The 17,222-nt window shown below is 29.8% G+C and overlaps 2 protein-coding genes across 2 annotated transcripts; both read left to right on the top strand.

Annotated features, from left to right (window-relative positions):
• The first annotated feature begins 24 nt into the window (after nt 1–24).
• On the top strand, nt 25–4,705 carry LOC128394512 (synaptogyrin-3-like). Its single transcript, XM_053354845.1, has 3 exons — nt 25–394; nt 595–813; nt 1,442–4,705. Exons 2-3 carry the CDS (start codon nt 703–705, stop codon nt 2,081–2,083), a joined length of 753 nt encoding a protein of 250 aa, XP_053210820.1. The 5' UTR covers nt 25–394; nt 595–702; the 3' UTR covers nt 2,084–4,705.
• An 8,077-nt stretch (nt 4,706–12,782) lies between these two features.
• On the top strand, nt 12,783–15,503 carry LOC128394281 (nuclear transcription factor Y subunit gamma-like). The gene is given in 2 exon segments (XM_053354586.1): nt 12,783–14,514; nt 14,516–15,503. Coding segments are annotated over 2 exon segments (1,578 nt in total). The 5' UTR covers nt 12,783–13,441; the 3' UTR covers nt 15,021–15,503.
• Nucleotides 15,504–17,222: the final 1,719 nt, after the last annotated feature.

The following is a 17,222-nucleotide window of genomic DNA, read 5'->3' on the forward strand; positions in this document are numbered from 1 at the left end:
GTAAAGAAGATGAAAAAAGCATCGAATAGAATCACTTGACTGAACATTTTATTCGCTATCAAAAGATGGAGACTCTTGTAAATGGTTCGAATTAAGGGCATTAAAAGGGAAGAAATAAGGGGGAAAGAAATTCGATTCCGAAAATTGTGATGTTCGAACGAGCGACATCTCGTGTTATTGTGGAAAATTGTCCAATTAGAGTAACTGATTAGTGCTTGGACTCTGAGATGGTTTGAGTTTGCTCTCACTTACCACTAACCTTTTCCGTACCTGTTTTCACCGTTATATTAATTGTTTGAAGAAAATGTTTATTGGTGATTTAGTTTAATTGTCGAAATTGGATTTAAATTGTCCAACGATTGACCGTAATTAATTCTGGCATTGGATCTGCAAGGTGATTATTTTTAAGAGAAAATGAGATAATCTTATCTCTTCTCTTGTTTTTTGTCTCTGTTTGTTTTTCTTTTTTTCTCCATTTTTGTTTTTTTCTTGTTCTTTTCTCTCTCTCTCTCTCTCTCTGTCATTTTCTTCTTCTATTCTCTTTTCTGGTTTTCTCTCTTAATTTCCTGATTAATTGTTTGATTTCTTATTTAGGTATTTCCTGATTGGATTGTTACTTTTTTTCCTCTCTCTCGATATTTTTGTTTTCTTCTTGTGTTTAAATCTCGGTGATTGTTAATTTCACCTCTTTCAAATTGCGAAATGGATCCAATGGATGGTGGAGTTTCTTTTGGTGCTGGTAAAGCAGGTCAACCATTTGATCCACTTGGTTTTATTATGAGACCTCAAGTTATTTTACGATTTTTCTGTTGGGTAAGGTTTTCTAATTTGTGTTAATTAGATTACACAATTGTTTATGGTGAAATTTAGATCAACAGAGTGAATAGAATAACAAGTCGATTGTCATCATTAACTTAATTTCAAAAGCCGAGAAAAAGTAACTGTGTTCTATTTGTTTCTTTACCTGCGTGTACACAATTTACCATTGTTTCAATCAGTGATGATCATGATCACATTTAATAAGGAATACAACTAATCATCACTCTTGACGTAATCACTAAACTCAACTATATTTACCACCATAGTGATTAATTGTTACCCAACCCGGTAAACACCCAGAACTCATCATCGTTAGTTAATCTGAGACTTATATAGATTTGAGTCTCTAGTTGAACTGATTTGGAGTCTAATCCTTGATTTTTGAAATTAATTGTTCCCAATTTACACAGTCTAAAGTGCAATCAGATAAACTGTGAACAAATTATCACCTCCATATATAAATTAAATAGATTAGATGTTTATCCTTTAACCAGTTACTCGATATAATGAAAGTCGAAACACATCCAGTCGATTCGCGCTTAGAATTTAAATTTGATCATTTTTTATTTATTTATTTGTTATTTCCATTATTAATTTTTTTGTTTTCTCTCTTTCTTTTCAGCTCTTCTCTGTAATTGTTTTCGGTTGTATTAACAATAAAGGTTGGCATCATGGCAAATGTCTCTATAATGGAAGTGCCAATGCTTGTCGTTTTGGACAATTTTTAGGAATCGTTGGTTTACTAGCAGCTATTGTTTTACTTGTCCTCGAAGGCCTTTTTCAAAATATCTCTAGTATTAAGATTCGTCGTCGTGTTGTTGCCATTGACCTCGGTTTCTCTGGCCTTTGGACAGTACTTTATTTCCTTTGTTTTGCCACTTTGGGCATATCCTGGTCTAAAGCACCTTACCCTGAATTTGGTTACGGGATAAATAATCTTCGTGCTGCTTTAGCCTTTTCATTTTTCTCCATTTTCGTTTGGGCGGGTTGTGCTTATTTTGCATGGTTACGATGGAAATCGGGTACTGACATGTCAACCTTTGCTTCAGCTTATCCAGATGATCCCAGCATGGGAGGAGGTGTTGGTGTTGGAGGTCCTGGTGGACCTGGTGCTGATTATTATGCTTATGCCAGTGGTACCGATGTAAATGCAACTGATTATCAAGATCAGGGAATGTACTCACAACAGGGTATGAATAATCAATATGGTGGTGGAGGAGGTGGTATGGTCAGTGGTGGAAACTTTCAGCCTCCTGCTTATTAAACCTTAATTGACGTAATCAGTCAGCAATTTATAAATCGTTAAAAGAAACAAAAGAAAGGGTATTCATCCTAATGTTGAACTTTCAACTACTGCAAACTCCAATTACACCTTACGAAAGGAGAAATTGAAACTAATTAAGCTTCATAGTCAATCAATATTTACCTAAACACAAATTTACATTCCATTTGATTCTCAAGATGCCACTAATTTCGATCAACATCAATTCCTTGACTTTCATGCTGATTATTCTGAGTTCATCTTAATTTCCATTGTCGCCATTTTCACCTCTCTTCATCTCTTTCAACTAACATTATGTTTCAATCAGCTGCACATACCCGACGATGAGGACAATATTTACTCTAGTAAACAGCAAAAAAAGAGGAACAAGTATTAATTGCGAGTATATTACTTGGCCATTTTGAGTAATTAAAAGCTCTAATTATTTTAAAATCCTTACCTCTTTCCATTGGGACATCTATCTGGATCTCATATCGACTCCTCTTATCTATGGACAACTCTGAATACTAATTTTTTAAAGTGCTGATCTCAATTAGCTCTTAAATTGTGCTCTCATCATTATTTGCAAGATTTAATTAGTGAATCTTTGTGTTTCCTTAGCCTAATCATTGACCACATCGTTTTAATTGGAAAAAAAACTTCGCATCTTCATTAGAATTGTGGTAAATAGATGAGACTTGATGGTTAATTTTCCCTCTCTCTACAATTCACTTTTTAAAACAAAATTAGTTTTAGAATACCTTCAACAATTAGTAAAACAAAAACTCCTTTATTACTAATAATCAGCCATTTACTTAAATCGCTTCTATCGCCAATTAACCTTTCCCGATTCTACTGATTTGAATAGATATCAAAAAATTTTCAAAAATCAAGATCATCGAGATGACAATTTAAACAATTCCACTACAATTAACTACTACTATCTCTAGTTGCCAATGAACTTTTTTTTTGCTTTCAGTCCTAATCTACAGTAATCAACACAAAATGTTGATTGTGTTTAAAAATTATCTTGACATTCTGTTAATTGTGTATAAACTTTTTCCACTCGGTGACTTATCTAGTCTCATTTAATTCCATATTTCCCTGTTAAACTTGGTATCGTCATCTTCTTGTCATCATCTCATCATATTCACAAAGATAATTATAGTTTCATCTTCACAAACTTCATCATCACCATCATCACACGAATTCATCTTCACTTAAAAAGAACTGCCCAGTTGCCCAATTTGAGAGATTCCCATTCACAAAACCAGAACATCTCCTGTTATCATTTCGATGTCAAAGATAAAAAATCACAAATCAATGTGTAAAAAGAGCCTTTGCTAAATTAAGAATCCGATAAATAGTCAATCAACATAAAGGATCAATAACTGATTGGCAATACTAAGTCACAATCAAGAATTATCATTGATTTTGGTTCAATCCATCACCCACCCTTCCATATACACCTTGTGTGTTTTACCCACCGCCAAGAGCACCTATCAACTTGACATACACACAAAGTACTAAAAATTTAGCCCTTTAATTGGAATAAGGAACCAACACCGAAAGCCATTAGATTAACTAAATATAAATACACGAAAATTTTACCTTTAAGTCAATTTGACCTACAAGGTGACATCAAAACGCAACTGCAAAGCAATTAGACAACAAAAGAAACCCCATAATTAATAATATGATTAATATATTAAAACAATAATAACCTGATAATAATTTGGAGCAATAAGGATCCTTTTATGAAGGAAAATCAAAACAAGACGAAAAAATCACCAAAAAAAAAGAAGCTACTATTTAGATTTTAATTGATATAATCAAACCAAAAGAAGTTAATTGTGATTAATCAAAACCCAATGTTCTCACCCAATGGAAACCTATGGATTACCTTTGGAAATATCAATATTTTTCATCTGCAATTATTGCAAATTTCTCTTGCTTTACACTAATTACATGATTTAAGGATAATAATAACTTATGAAGAGACACCCTGATTGTATTTACATCCATTTTCTGGTACCAATATCAACTAATCAGGAGAGCTAATTGTTTATTCAATTGTGAAACTAATTGTAATTGGTGTTTGTTTGGGATCAAGGAATCAGCACTTGGAAAAAGATTCATGTTCAAAATGAAAGTTGGATTAAGCTCTTAGATTATTGTTATTATTTATTTATCGGATTAAGAGAAAAATGTTACAAGGAAGCGAAAGATGAATGCAAATCAATCTCAACGATTAAAACATTAGGATTTGTCAACGATTAGCTGATCAACAATTAAATGCCAAATCAGTTTACCACAAACAACATCACCAAAATTACACCTCAAAGAAAAGGAATCACTTTAATTGTATTACTACAATTAACTCTGTTGGAAAGGTGAAAAAAAATACTTGTTACAATTAATACTTAAACTTGAGAGCAAAAAACTAATTAGAAATGTAAGCAAGCCGAAATTAATTGCAATTAACTGATTTAAAAAAAACATAATTTAAACAAAACAAAATGTCAACCTTTAATTGTAACAAAAACAAGAGTGTTAACTAATTGCGTGTACTAATTATTATCAAATGTTACCAATGTAATTAAACAACAATTATTATTATGTAAATGGTGAATTTCAATGGTTTAATTTAAATTAACCACAATTAAGGTGAAAATGACAATTCTAATGCCACAACAATCAAGTTAATGTTGGCTAATCAATTTTTGATATGGAAAAAAAAAGTTGATCCTCTTCCTCCTCTTTCATCAATTGAGAGTTGATATTTATTTGATTAATCAACGATCATCAATAGTTAATTATAACAATTTGCCGACTCTCTTGTTGAGAATCATTTAATTACTAATCAACTAATTCATTCGGAAAGTTGTATCTTAATCAACGTTGTTGTCATTTAAGTGATGAGCCTCTTAAGAGCTTCCAGTCAATTTAATTGTCATAATAATTACTTTTTGTTTCATTCATTTAATTGTCATGTTATGGTAAAGATAATTAACTTGATTATCATCTCACCACTTTAATCACAATTTAAATTCACTTTTAGTTAATCTCAAAAATAATCCTCCATATTTGGTGATTACAATTTAATCCTTGATCACTTTGGTTAATTGTTAATCATTGATTTCCATTGCCAATTGATTGACATGATAATTAAATTTTTAGTTTCTTTTAATTGTGATTTATGATTTAACTTTTTTTTCTTCTTTCATCTTTAATTTATCAGTTAATCAAGTAATCATAATTTAGATTCAGTTAAACAAAGTTAATCTTTATGTTATTAGATTGTGGTGTCAATCAATTGATTAGAGATAATTAGCTTTTCCATGATAAATTAACTGTTAATTGATTTGATTACTTTTCCTTATTTACACCGAATACTTATCAACAATTAACTTTCCTTTTGCAATCCAACCAATTAATTAACTAAATTTAGTTACAATTAGGAAGGAAAAAATTTTTCTCCAAATTAAATATCAACTGAATTACTTTTCCAAGTCAATAGATGGCAGATAATCATCAAGATAATAATCAAATTAATTTAATTCCAACAATCAACTAATTGGGGAACAATTTAAATTGCGAAAGAAACAATCAATTTAAATTAAATTAAATTCTGAATATAAGATAATAATTAAAGCTTTTGGAAATTTTAATTTCTCCTAATCAATTAGTTCACTTATATAAGATTAATCGATAAACTAAATTGTTGAAACAATTGATTAACTTTAATTATATTTGTTTACAATCATATTTAATCATTTTTTTCGGGTTAATTGTTGGTGATTGAGAAAAAGAAACTCAATTAATCAATAAATTGTTGGATTTTTAATGATTAAGGTAAAATTGATTGTTGCCCAAAGAGTAAAATGAAAGATAAGTTAAACCAGATTAAAGTTAATTTAGTTAATATGTTTACTGTTAATTGGAATTAAATCAATTAGTTAAAGTTTTTTAATTATTTAATTAAAGATTATATTGAGAGAGTGTCTTGAAAATCATGATGATGATCAATTCGTGTGAGGTTTTAATTCAATTGAAGGTAAAAATCTGTTAATCACTAATCATCTTCTTAATGATAATAATAATCAACACAATTAAACCAGAAGTTAATTCAACGTTAATCAAATGATAATAATCATAGCGAGAGGTAAACATGATAATTGACCAGCAGAAAAGCAAAATTAAACTGACCGTTGATTGATTGGTTAACCGTTGATTGTTTGTAACGAAATAAACAAATATGATTAAATTGATTGTTGTTTAACTAATCATCTAAATCGTGATTAACTTTTTTTCTGTTTTTTTCTCATTTATTTTACTCCATTTAAAATGAAAAGAAATCACAATTTACCTTGAAGCTTTTTCCTTTCAACAACTTTTATCTTTCAGATGATGATGATGATGAGATGATGATGATTATCATCATGAGATATTTATCTTCCTCATCATCACCTTTTCTTCATCTTCCTTTCTCTCTCAATGAAGATGAGGATGAGGATGAAAAGATGATTCTAATAACATTATATGTTAATGGAAGAAAGAAAATTTTTCCAACTTGATTATTAATCGGATTTGATTATATGAATAACAATTAAGATTTATTTGATTAGACAATTTGTTTAATCAATCAATCATTTGATCAACAACATCGTGTTTGTTTACAGGCAATTATTGTTGTTACAATTGTTGATTCAATTAACTGATTGTGTGTGAAATGTTATGTGAATGAATTAAATTTAATTTACTTGATTATTGGAGGAAAAGGATTACAGTAGTTTAATTATCTTTTGATTGTTATCATTAGATTTATATTGTTGATTATTAGCAAATCTAAAGGTGGTGAATTATTATTCCTCTGATTGTTAACAATAATCATGATCACAACTGAATTAAGGTTAATTGTGACTGGTAATAAATTAAATCTCTTAGATGGATCAGTAAACAATCAAAACCTTTGATTGTTGAATATACATTTGTAATCATTTATGATTAGAAAATTAAATTACTCGGAATCACGGTAACTAAATCAAGAGATAATTAAATGATAATGATGAAAGCAAATCAAACGGTTTTAATTACAATTAATCAACTTTTTAACAACAAATCAAAAACTAAATTAAACGAGTAAAGTTTGTTGTGTTTTTTTGTATTAATTAAAATTCTAGATCACAATTAACTAACTGTTCATAATCAGAGTGTTTGTTTAATTTGTTCAAATTAAGTTAATCTTTTAGATTCAATATCAATTGTATTGGTTGGGATTTGATTGTTGTTCATTTGATTAATTGTCAACATTTCTATTACAATTAACTGATTGTCTTGGCACGTGAATAAAATAGATTCTGATTATTATTATTATAACACAATTTAACTAATCAAGATTAACGGTGATCATTAATTGTCAGATTATAAAAATTTAGTAACTTTTTATATCTCTGCTCAATAATGATCACTTAATTTACTTGAGCCTTTTGATTGTTACGATTAAGCTTAATCTTCATGGGAACTGGATTAAGATTTGACGATTAAGATATTACTAGATTTTGATACTTGATTGATTACAATTAACTTTTATTTTCAAATAATCTCAGTTAATTTGGTTCACCATTTTCTTGGGAACCAATAATTTACCTTTATCTTCAAACTTAATTGTTATTGTATTACCAACAATTAAACCTTAGTATTTGACAATATATTGTTAACCCAAACAATTTACTAATTGTGTTTACGTTTTGATAAAAGTTTATGATTGTGTTTAGTTTTGATTTAATTACAATTACAATTACAAGTTATTATTTTTCTGCACCCAAAAGTAATAAACAATTAAATCACAAATTAAACCTAACCTTTGATTATCATGATCGGCTAATTTGATTATACAAATCAAGTTAATTGTGTTATTATTTATCATGATTAACTTTAGTATTGTCCATTAGGTTAATTGAAATGTCTTTATGATACCTTCAATAAAGATAATCAGTAAATTGTTGTCAACAATATAATCAAAATCAAAATCTAAATTGTAATTTTATTCAAATTTAAATGTTACATTAACATTAACTGATTTAGTTTTCATTTCGTATCAAATAAAATTGATTGATTTAATTAATAAGATTGATTAAAAATAGTAATAGTAAAAAAACTAAACGAAACACTAATTAAGTTAATCACAATTAGAAATTGATTGTTGATAACTAAACACTGATAATCTCAGCTTAAAGTTTGATAATCACTTAATTGTTGTTGATTAATTTGATTGTTGAACAATAAGATTTTTTTACTCTCCAACCTCAAGTGAGACCGACAATTGATTAACTTTGTGATTAACTTTAATTATACACACTGATTGTGATCACTTTGAAAATCAATCAACTTAATTTCAAGAGGGAAACCTTTCTGATTACCTTTGTTAATCATAATTAACCGTTGATAACAATTATAATGCCAAACAATTAATGGTAATCATCAGATGCTTATTAATGTTATTATTTTGTTTCTACTTTTATGAAGCGACAATTTAATCTTGATTTAATCATCAATCAAAGTTATTAAGTAAACAATTAAACAACAAACCATTGAAATAGACACTTAGATCAACTTATCAATAGCAAGGTAATAATTACCTTAATCACAATTAATCCTAATTAACACATAATATTAATTGATAATCAAAAAAAAATCAGAACAAAAAAAATATGAATTAATATCAATACATTTATCATGAGAAACATTGAAAAATTGAATCAAAGTCTAGTGAAATTAACAGTTAACACAATTAGTTAATTGTTTAGTAAAGTAAAGTAGTAATCATAAAGTTAATTGCAACTAACTAATAAATAATCAACATCAATCACAATCATTAAAAGGATAATTAACTTCCGTGGTAATCATTTATTATTAACATTCAACACCAACTAATCAGTTAACTACAATTAATGCAATGAATGAGATTAATGAACAATTTATTAACTCTTAAATTGATCAAGGAAAAGTCAATTAATTGATTACAATTAGATGGAAACTATTATTACAATCAATTGGAAATGAAAGTTGCAAGATACAATCAAATATAATCAATAAGGAAAATAGGTAACTACAAGTGATTTCAATTTCCACCCTGTAGATGAATATGAATTTCTTTGAGCATTTAGAACTTTTTTTCAGCCAATTCGATATCATGTCAATGGAGTTGTTTCCTCTTCTCCTCCCTCACCCACTCCCACTCTCAGATCGACACTTTTTTACCGCTTCCTTTTTGTCGTTTCTAGTTGATAACCGGATAAGTTGATGTATATAAACAAAGTTAGGAAATGATTGACCGGAACAAGATGCTAAGGGGCATTTGAAGATGATGAAGATGAAGGAGAAGCAATTTTTCATGAGATAAAAATTGAAAATGATGAGCCAAAAAAGCAATGATATGAGCAGAAAAAAAATAATCTATTTCCGGTTCCAAGTGAGTTGGAGTTGTCAAAATATAAACAACTAATATGATTCAGTGTGTATGATGATGATGATGATGATAATGGTCAGTGAATGGAAGATAATTTGAAATTTTCCTCTGAAATCAATTCTGTTAATATCATGAGGAGGAAAAGGCATTGAACAGATCAGAAAGTGACCATCACTAGGTAATGATGTAAATCTTGAAGAGTGACCACTTATCATCATCATTGATTGCTAATGAATGATAAGTAATTGTCGATACAAATTGTTGTCCATTTTGAAAAAGGACAAAAATGATAATCGACCACCTAAAGGTAAAACATTTTAAGAATCATCATCAACATGAAAAGTGTCCAAATGCATAAATGACCAATCACTTTTATCATCTTCATCTTCATCCTCATCACCAACAGCAGCATCTTCCTGTTGAAATTGAAAGGTTGACATTATTTTTTTTTCCTTGTTCTTTCCTTATTGTTGTTGATACTTTCAACAGGAAATAATTCAGTTATTGGACACTTGAGATGGACATTGTATCATCGTCATCATCATCATCAGTACCATGGAAATGAAGATGATAAAACCTTTTCTCTGCTAATATGGAATAAAAAGAAAACAGAAAATTATTGTTCGATAGTAAAGAAAAAGATGAAGAAAGAAAAAAAATGAATGAGAAATGAAAATAATCGTAATGTTGGATAAAAGAGGAAAAGGAAAAGATGTGATTTCGAGAAGTTCTAAGTTCGAAAAGAAGAGAAGAAAAAAATGGAAGATAAAATAAATACTTGTCAGACACACCACTGGATCTCACTTTATCTTCATCATCATTATCTTCATCTCTCTCTCTCTCCATCAATTGTGACCATTACTGGTGTGAGTGTGTCTATGTCATTGTGAGTATTTATTTTGATTCTTGGTTACAATTCAAACTAATGATGATAACTGATGATAACTGTTCATTGTTACCATTGTTAACATTGACTCAATATGTACTCATATCTTACCAAATATCATCATTTATCAATCACGATTACAATTAAGATATCTGAATGATTTAACTCTGATTAGCTGATTACCAAATGAATTGTAATTATCAAATGAATTAAGTAAAGTTTTTTTTTGCTTCTTTGCTCCAGTTTAAAGTTATCATTATGTTGCACTTGAATTGTTGTTAAATATTAAATTGTGATGATGATAAATTGAATTTCAATAACAATCCAATTGTAATAAACATTATCAACAATTTGCAATGAAATTGATTTCTTTGCATACAGAAAATTGAACACAATTAAAATGATTATTATCATCTAACCGTTTTCAATGATTTTCAAATACAAAATCAATTGGTTGGGTTGATTTGATTTCAATTCAATTCACTTGATTGAATTAATAATATAAAAAAAAGTTTTTGTATGAAAAAAATATAATGATAATAACAAATTGAACTCAATTGAAAATCAGAGTGAGTATTTATCTTGGTGTCAAAATAAATGGGATAAAAATGCAAATCATTTTTTGTAGGGTTCATGATGATAATCATGATAATCATCATCATCATCATCATCATCAATGAACAACAATCAATGTAAATGCATGAAAACCACCGGATAAATGGGCAATTTGCAATAATAAAAAGGATGAGGATGATAATGATCATGATGATAAGGATGATAACGTTTAATAGTCTCATTTAATTTTCAAAGTGTTAATATAATAAATTATTAGTGTGACTTTGATAATCAATTTGAATGAAACTTGTGCGAATCAATTTAAGTTAATCAATTTAACCGTTATATTTATTTGTATACACAAATCAATTCAATCCTGAGTGGATCATTTAAATTCATTATGTTATTAACTTTTTTTTTCACTGTATCATAATCAATTGATTGTTGTTATCATAAACATTTACAATAATCAGTTAATTGTAAGACTGGAAAAAAATGACAAAATCGTTTTGATAACATTAATCAACCATTTCAAGTTAAATTGTTTGATTATCAATAGATTGTCATGTTACCTGGTTGAGAAATGTTTCCAAAGATTTCAAGATATTTAATGATGAGGATGGAGATAAGGATGATGATGATGATGATGATACAGAAATAATTGGTTAGTCTGATCTTTTAAATTGTAACTTTCCATTGTTGGTATAAGACGAGGCCTAAAGGTTTCACTTTTGTGTGTCTTTGACAGTGTCTCTTCATCCTCTCTCTCTCTCATCTTCATCATCCTCATCATCATTGTCATTGATAATAGCGGATTCTTATTGTCATTGTTATATTAAGTGGATCCTTAGCATTTTTATTTACTCAGAATCCCAAATGATAACCATAACCCACTGGTGGATAAAAACAAATCTCAGCTAATCTCAAATCTGTTTGTACAATTCAAATACTTTAGTTGAATCACCTAACCAATAATTAGTGTTGACATGATGATAATTAGCTAATCACTGAATTGAAATCAGATAACTGATATTACTTGTTGACCTAAATTTTGAATAATTAATCAACTTGATTGTGGTTACAATTTTGGATTATCTATCCATCGTACTTTTTATGTATATTATCATTCTTGTGGACAATTGTAAGTGATTCAATATAATTTAGTTGTTATTATGATTATAAAAATCTACCTGATTACTATTTGTTGATATTAAATTGCTTTACATTGAATTACATTTGATAAGTTGATTTGATTTGGACAATTTAGTTTATAGTATTACAATAATAATAAGATAAAAATATAATGATATCCAATTGGTCAATATTGAATGCTGATCACCATGAATAATGATCATCATCATCATTGAAAGAGAGAGAGAGAGAGAGAGAGAGAGAGAGAGAGATGAGGATGTAAACATTGACAGTTATCATGATAAAGATGAAGATGAAACTCATGAAGAAGAGAAGGAAAAAAAATGAAAAAAATAATTTTTTCCAATATAAATTACCGGTTAATTCACTTGAGGCTATTATAAGAAAAGTGAGAATGGTCAGAAATGGTGACTGACCACACAGAGTAAACAAACAAACCATTATCATTGACCATATCAACGTGTGTGTGTAAAAAAGGCTCACTCATCATTATCATCATCATCATAATTTTATCATCATCAATGAGATGAAGATGAAGATGAAAGGAAAGGTAAGAAAAGCAAAGAAAAAAACTATTATTATTGTTGTTGATGAAAGAAAGAGATGATAAGAAGGAGGTGGATGAAGAAGAAGAAGAAGATGATGATGATGATGGTGATGATGATAGAAAGGTTGGAAACTCCACCTATTTACATCACACTCTTGCCTTCCATTGGATAAGGAGGGTACATTGGTTCCTCCTCTTTCCACCCCAAAACCCACTCCAACTCAACTGACTTTCAACTGAAACAACAATTGGTACAGTCGATGATTAAGGTTACAGCCTACAATCAACTCGTAACTTTCAACGTAAAAATTTTGTTTATTGTTGTTTTTTTATCGTAATAACAAAATACAAGAATTTGGTGTTTTTTTTGTCTAATTCATTCATCTACTTTTGTGATCATCATTTGATTTTAAACCATCAACAATCATCATCATCTTAATCAAGTTCACCGATTGTGTTTCATTCATCATCGTTTGGACATTTCAAATTTAAACTAATTGTTTTGTTTTCTTTGAGTAAACTTTCTCGTTCCTCTAGTTAATATTAAATTGTGTTCGTAGTGATTTATCAATATTAAATTGGTTAATTTATCATTTTAATTGTTACTTTTGTCTTGTCTGTAGTTTGACTTGATAAAATATCTTTGTAACTTTGTCAGTTTGATTGGGATTTTGGTTTTTCTCAAGTTAATTTGATTACTTTGATTATTATTTGTTTCTCTCAACGGCTTTTCCGTTTTCTGTGAGCATAATGGCCGCTGTTGAACGGGAATATAATCCATTCACCATGAGCGGTGTTCCAACTTATTCACCAATGGATCATCATCATCACCCTGGGGCACATCATTCACTTCCGGATTTGCAGAAAGCATTTGCCTCTCATCATTCACTTTATCCAAGTTTACACTCTCATCATCATGCATTTCCAAACCTTTATACCATCGCTGCCGCTGCAAGTGGGGCCAGTCAACCTGTCAGCGTTTCGTCACCTTCGGCAGTGGGTTCACCATCTTCACTAGTTTCCTCTGTGGTAACACCAACAACTCACGGTTCATTTAACAATTTACACCTTGCACCAACCTCATCATCTTCCCCCACATCACATCATTCACACCTTCACTCTCATGCCGCTGCTTCGGCTTACCATGCAGCCGCTGCAGCTGCCGCTGCGGCAGCATTAAACATTATGCCACCAACACCAACGACAACACCAACATCATCAGCATCCTCATCTTCCTCATCATCATCATCTTCATCCCATCATCAATCTCAACATCATCATCATCACTCCAGCAATTCACATCATCACTCTCATCATAATCCAGCGAAATCATCTCCAAGCAATATAACAACAATTAACCATCATCATCATCATCAAGACGATGATTCTAATAATAGTTCAACTGAACTTGTTAATAACAATTCAAGTGTTAATAGTAATTCAATTACCATGTCAAGTCAAACGGAAAACTCATCGGTACCAAGTTCGTTCACAAAGAAGGAGTATGATCGTGTTAAGCGTCCAATGAACGCATTTATGGTCTGGTCTCGAGCTCAACGGCGTCGAATTGCTCTGGAAAATCCAAAGATGCACAATTCGGAAATATCGAAACGCTTAGGTACAAAATGGAAGCATCTAAGTGAAAATGAGAAGCGTCCATTTATCGAAGAGGCAAAACACCTTCGAGCCCTTCACATGAAACAATATCCCGACTACAAATATAAACCTCGACGTAAACCAAAGCCAATGATGACCAAACAACCATGTCCAATGCCATACTTACAAACTCCGCTTGACCTTCTAGGTTTCCATAGGTCATTTTCCATTCCTTCATCTTCACCAAGCACATCAAGCGCACCAGGCACACCATGGTAACCCGGTCTTACACCAAGCGGCAACTGGACTTTCATCAATGATACCTCCTCCCTTACCACCCTCACCAACCTCACAATCACCAACATCATCAACCTCATCCAATACCAACAACAATAGTAATAATAATCTGAATAATAATCAAATGAATTCAGCTTCTAATAATGCTGATGCTCATCGAGCTGCAGCCGCTGCAGCAGCAGCAGCAGCCGCGGCCGCTGGTTCAATGGCCAACGGATCGATGGCCAATCGCTTCATGCCACCATTTCCAGCATCACATTTACTTGGATTATATTCCCAATACTTTACTAATCCATTTCTCAAACAACCCTTTACCTCAGGATTAACCGTTAATCCATCAGCACAGGTACCACAAGCCCCACCACCGCCACCACCTTCAGCTGTTCAACAACAACAAACTGATACTGGAAACTCTGAATCATCAGATGCAATGTAATTTAACTACAACAATTAACTAATCATCAAAGGTACAAACATTTAAAAACCAACACCAACCATTGACTCGAATCCAAAGAGGTTGATTATCACAATTCATCATTGGATCTTCATTGAATTCAGCAACTGGATCAACGAGATTAAATCAATTCGCACAAAAAAAACACCATTTCCTGCTCTTCATCATCCTCATCATCATCTTCCACCCACCAACAACATCCTCCCACTCATCATCTTAATCATCTTCTTCATCTACCTTTTCCCTCCTTCCAGTTCATCTCACCTTGATAACTATTCCCATTGCATGTTAATATTTATTGCAATTTAGTAAATAATATTTGGAAATTTAAATGATTAAACAAAAATCTAACGGTAATTAACTAAATCAATCAATCAAAAAACAAACAAATCAAATAATCAACTTTTTTTTCTTGTTTAATAAACTGATAAGTGTTTTCATTTCAATCGGTTAACATATAAAAACTAAATTTGTTTAAATAATCAAGTTAATCAACTGATTAAATCGGATTATTAATCAATCACTTTTTGTCACTGTTAATCACATTGCCAATTAAAGTGGTTACAAATTAGCAAATATTAATCAATGGTGATTACAATTAATTAATTGAGTAATCAAAAGTTTACCGACTTTGCTAGTAGATTTGATTTACTTTTCTCAATCAATTAACTTAATCAGAGTAAATTGTTATTTATACAATTAACAAACTGCCATCTTCTGTCTTAACAATTAACAATTAATATCTATACAAATTCATGATCAATTTAATTGTAAATACAAGATCAACAATTAATATAATGAAAGTTTTATTTTCTTTCACAAATTTAATCATTCAACAATAGACTTTAATTGAAAATATATAACAATTCAATTCAATTCAATAGATTCAATCAGATTTAATTGTTGAGAGTTAAAAAAAAGGTTCATTAATAATTAGTTAATCATGGTTAAAGAAAATGTCTATTATTTATCGTTAATCTAACAATCAAGGAAAAAAAAGTTCAACAATCAACAATCAATCTTAATCAACCTTCAAATAGACAATAATAAGAAACAGTAACAACAATCAAATTGAAGTAAATGAAATCAATGTGAAACTAATACAATTTATTTAATTATCCAAAGTGAACCAATTAACTACAATACATCATGATAATCACAATCAATAATCAACGATCCTTTTTTTGATTCTGATTAAGTTAATTGTCCAAACTAACAATCAACATATATATAAAACCATCAATTATTTAATATCATTGACAAAACTATTAATCACTTTGGTTTAAGAGGATTGAAATTAACAAAATGATAACAATTGATTAAATGGTATCTAAATTGTAAACAATTTAAGGGTAACAATTAACTGCGAAAAAGTCTAGATCACTAATTTAATTGTGAACAACACCCAATAGATCAAAGTAAACAATTAAACAGCTCGACAATTTGAAGCAGAAAACTTTTTTCATTTCATCTAATCAATGAGAGGAAAAAGTTTTTATATTGTTTACTAATTGTTACCATTTACAATCAACAACAATCAGCAATCAACAGACCAGGTAATACAAAAATATAACCAACACAATAAACTACAATAGGCCAAGTTTCAATACCAAACAAATGAAACAAAAAAGTTACAATTAAAGTTAATTAAGATAAACTAATTGATTTGATGTTCTCACTGGGTGATTATTTTAACGTTGAAAAATCAAGTAACATTATTATCATAATTCATTGAAGTTCAGTTGAATGAAATATATTTTTTTCACTAATCATGGCGATCAAATTATGATGATGGTCATCACTATGTCCATTAGAGGACAAGATAATCAAGGGAGTGAAGAAAAAAATTTTTTTCATCTACTGGACAATCAGAATATCATGTAAACAGTTAATCTGATCGGAAATCCTGACCGGAAGATGAAGACAATCAGATTATCCTCATCATCCTCATCACCATTCCCATAAACACAAGTAAATTGTATGAATTTTTTTCACCATCAACCAATGAATTCAATTCAATAACAACATTGTGAGGTAATTTTCATGTAGATATTTTCATGTTGATGTTAAATTGTTGCCATTATAATCATTATCATTGTCCAAATGTTGTATTATTATCATTCAATGTGTTTATTATTTTTTTTTGCTTTTCTAGACCGGATAAGGAAACTGGCAAACTTTCAA

The sequence above is a fragment of the Panonychus citri genome, unplaced genomic scaffold, assembly GCF_014898815.1.
Source record: "Panonychus citri isolate SS breed McGregor unplaced genomic scaffold, ASM1489881v1 Contig00139, whole genome shotgun sequence".
Taxonomy (NCBI): Eukaryota; Metazoa; Arthropoda; class Arachnida; order Trombidiformes; family Tetranychidae; genus Panonychus; species Panonychus citri.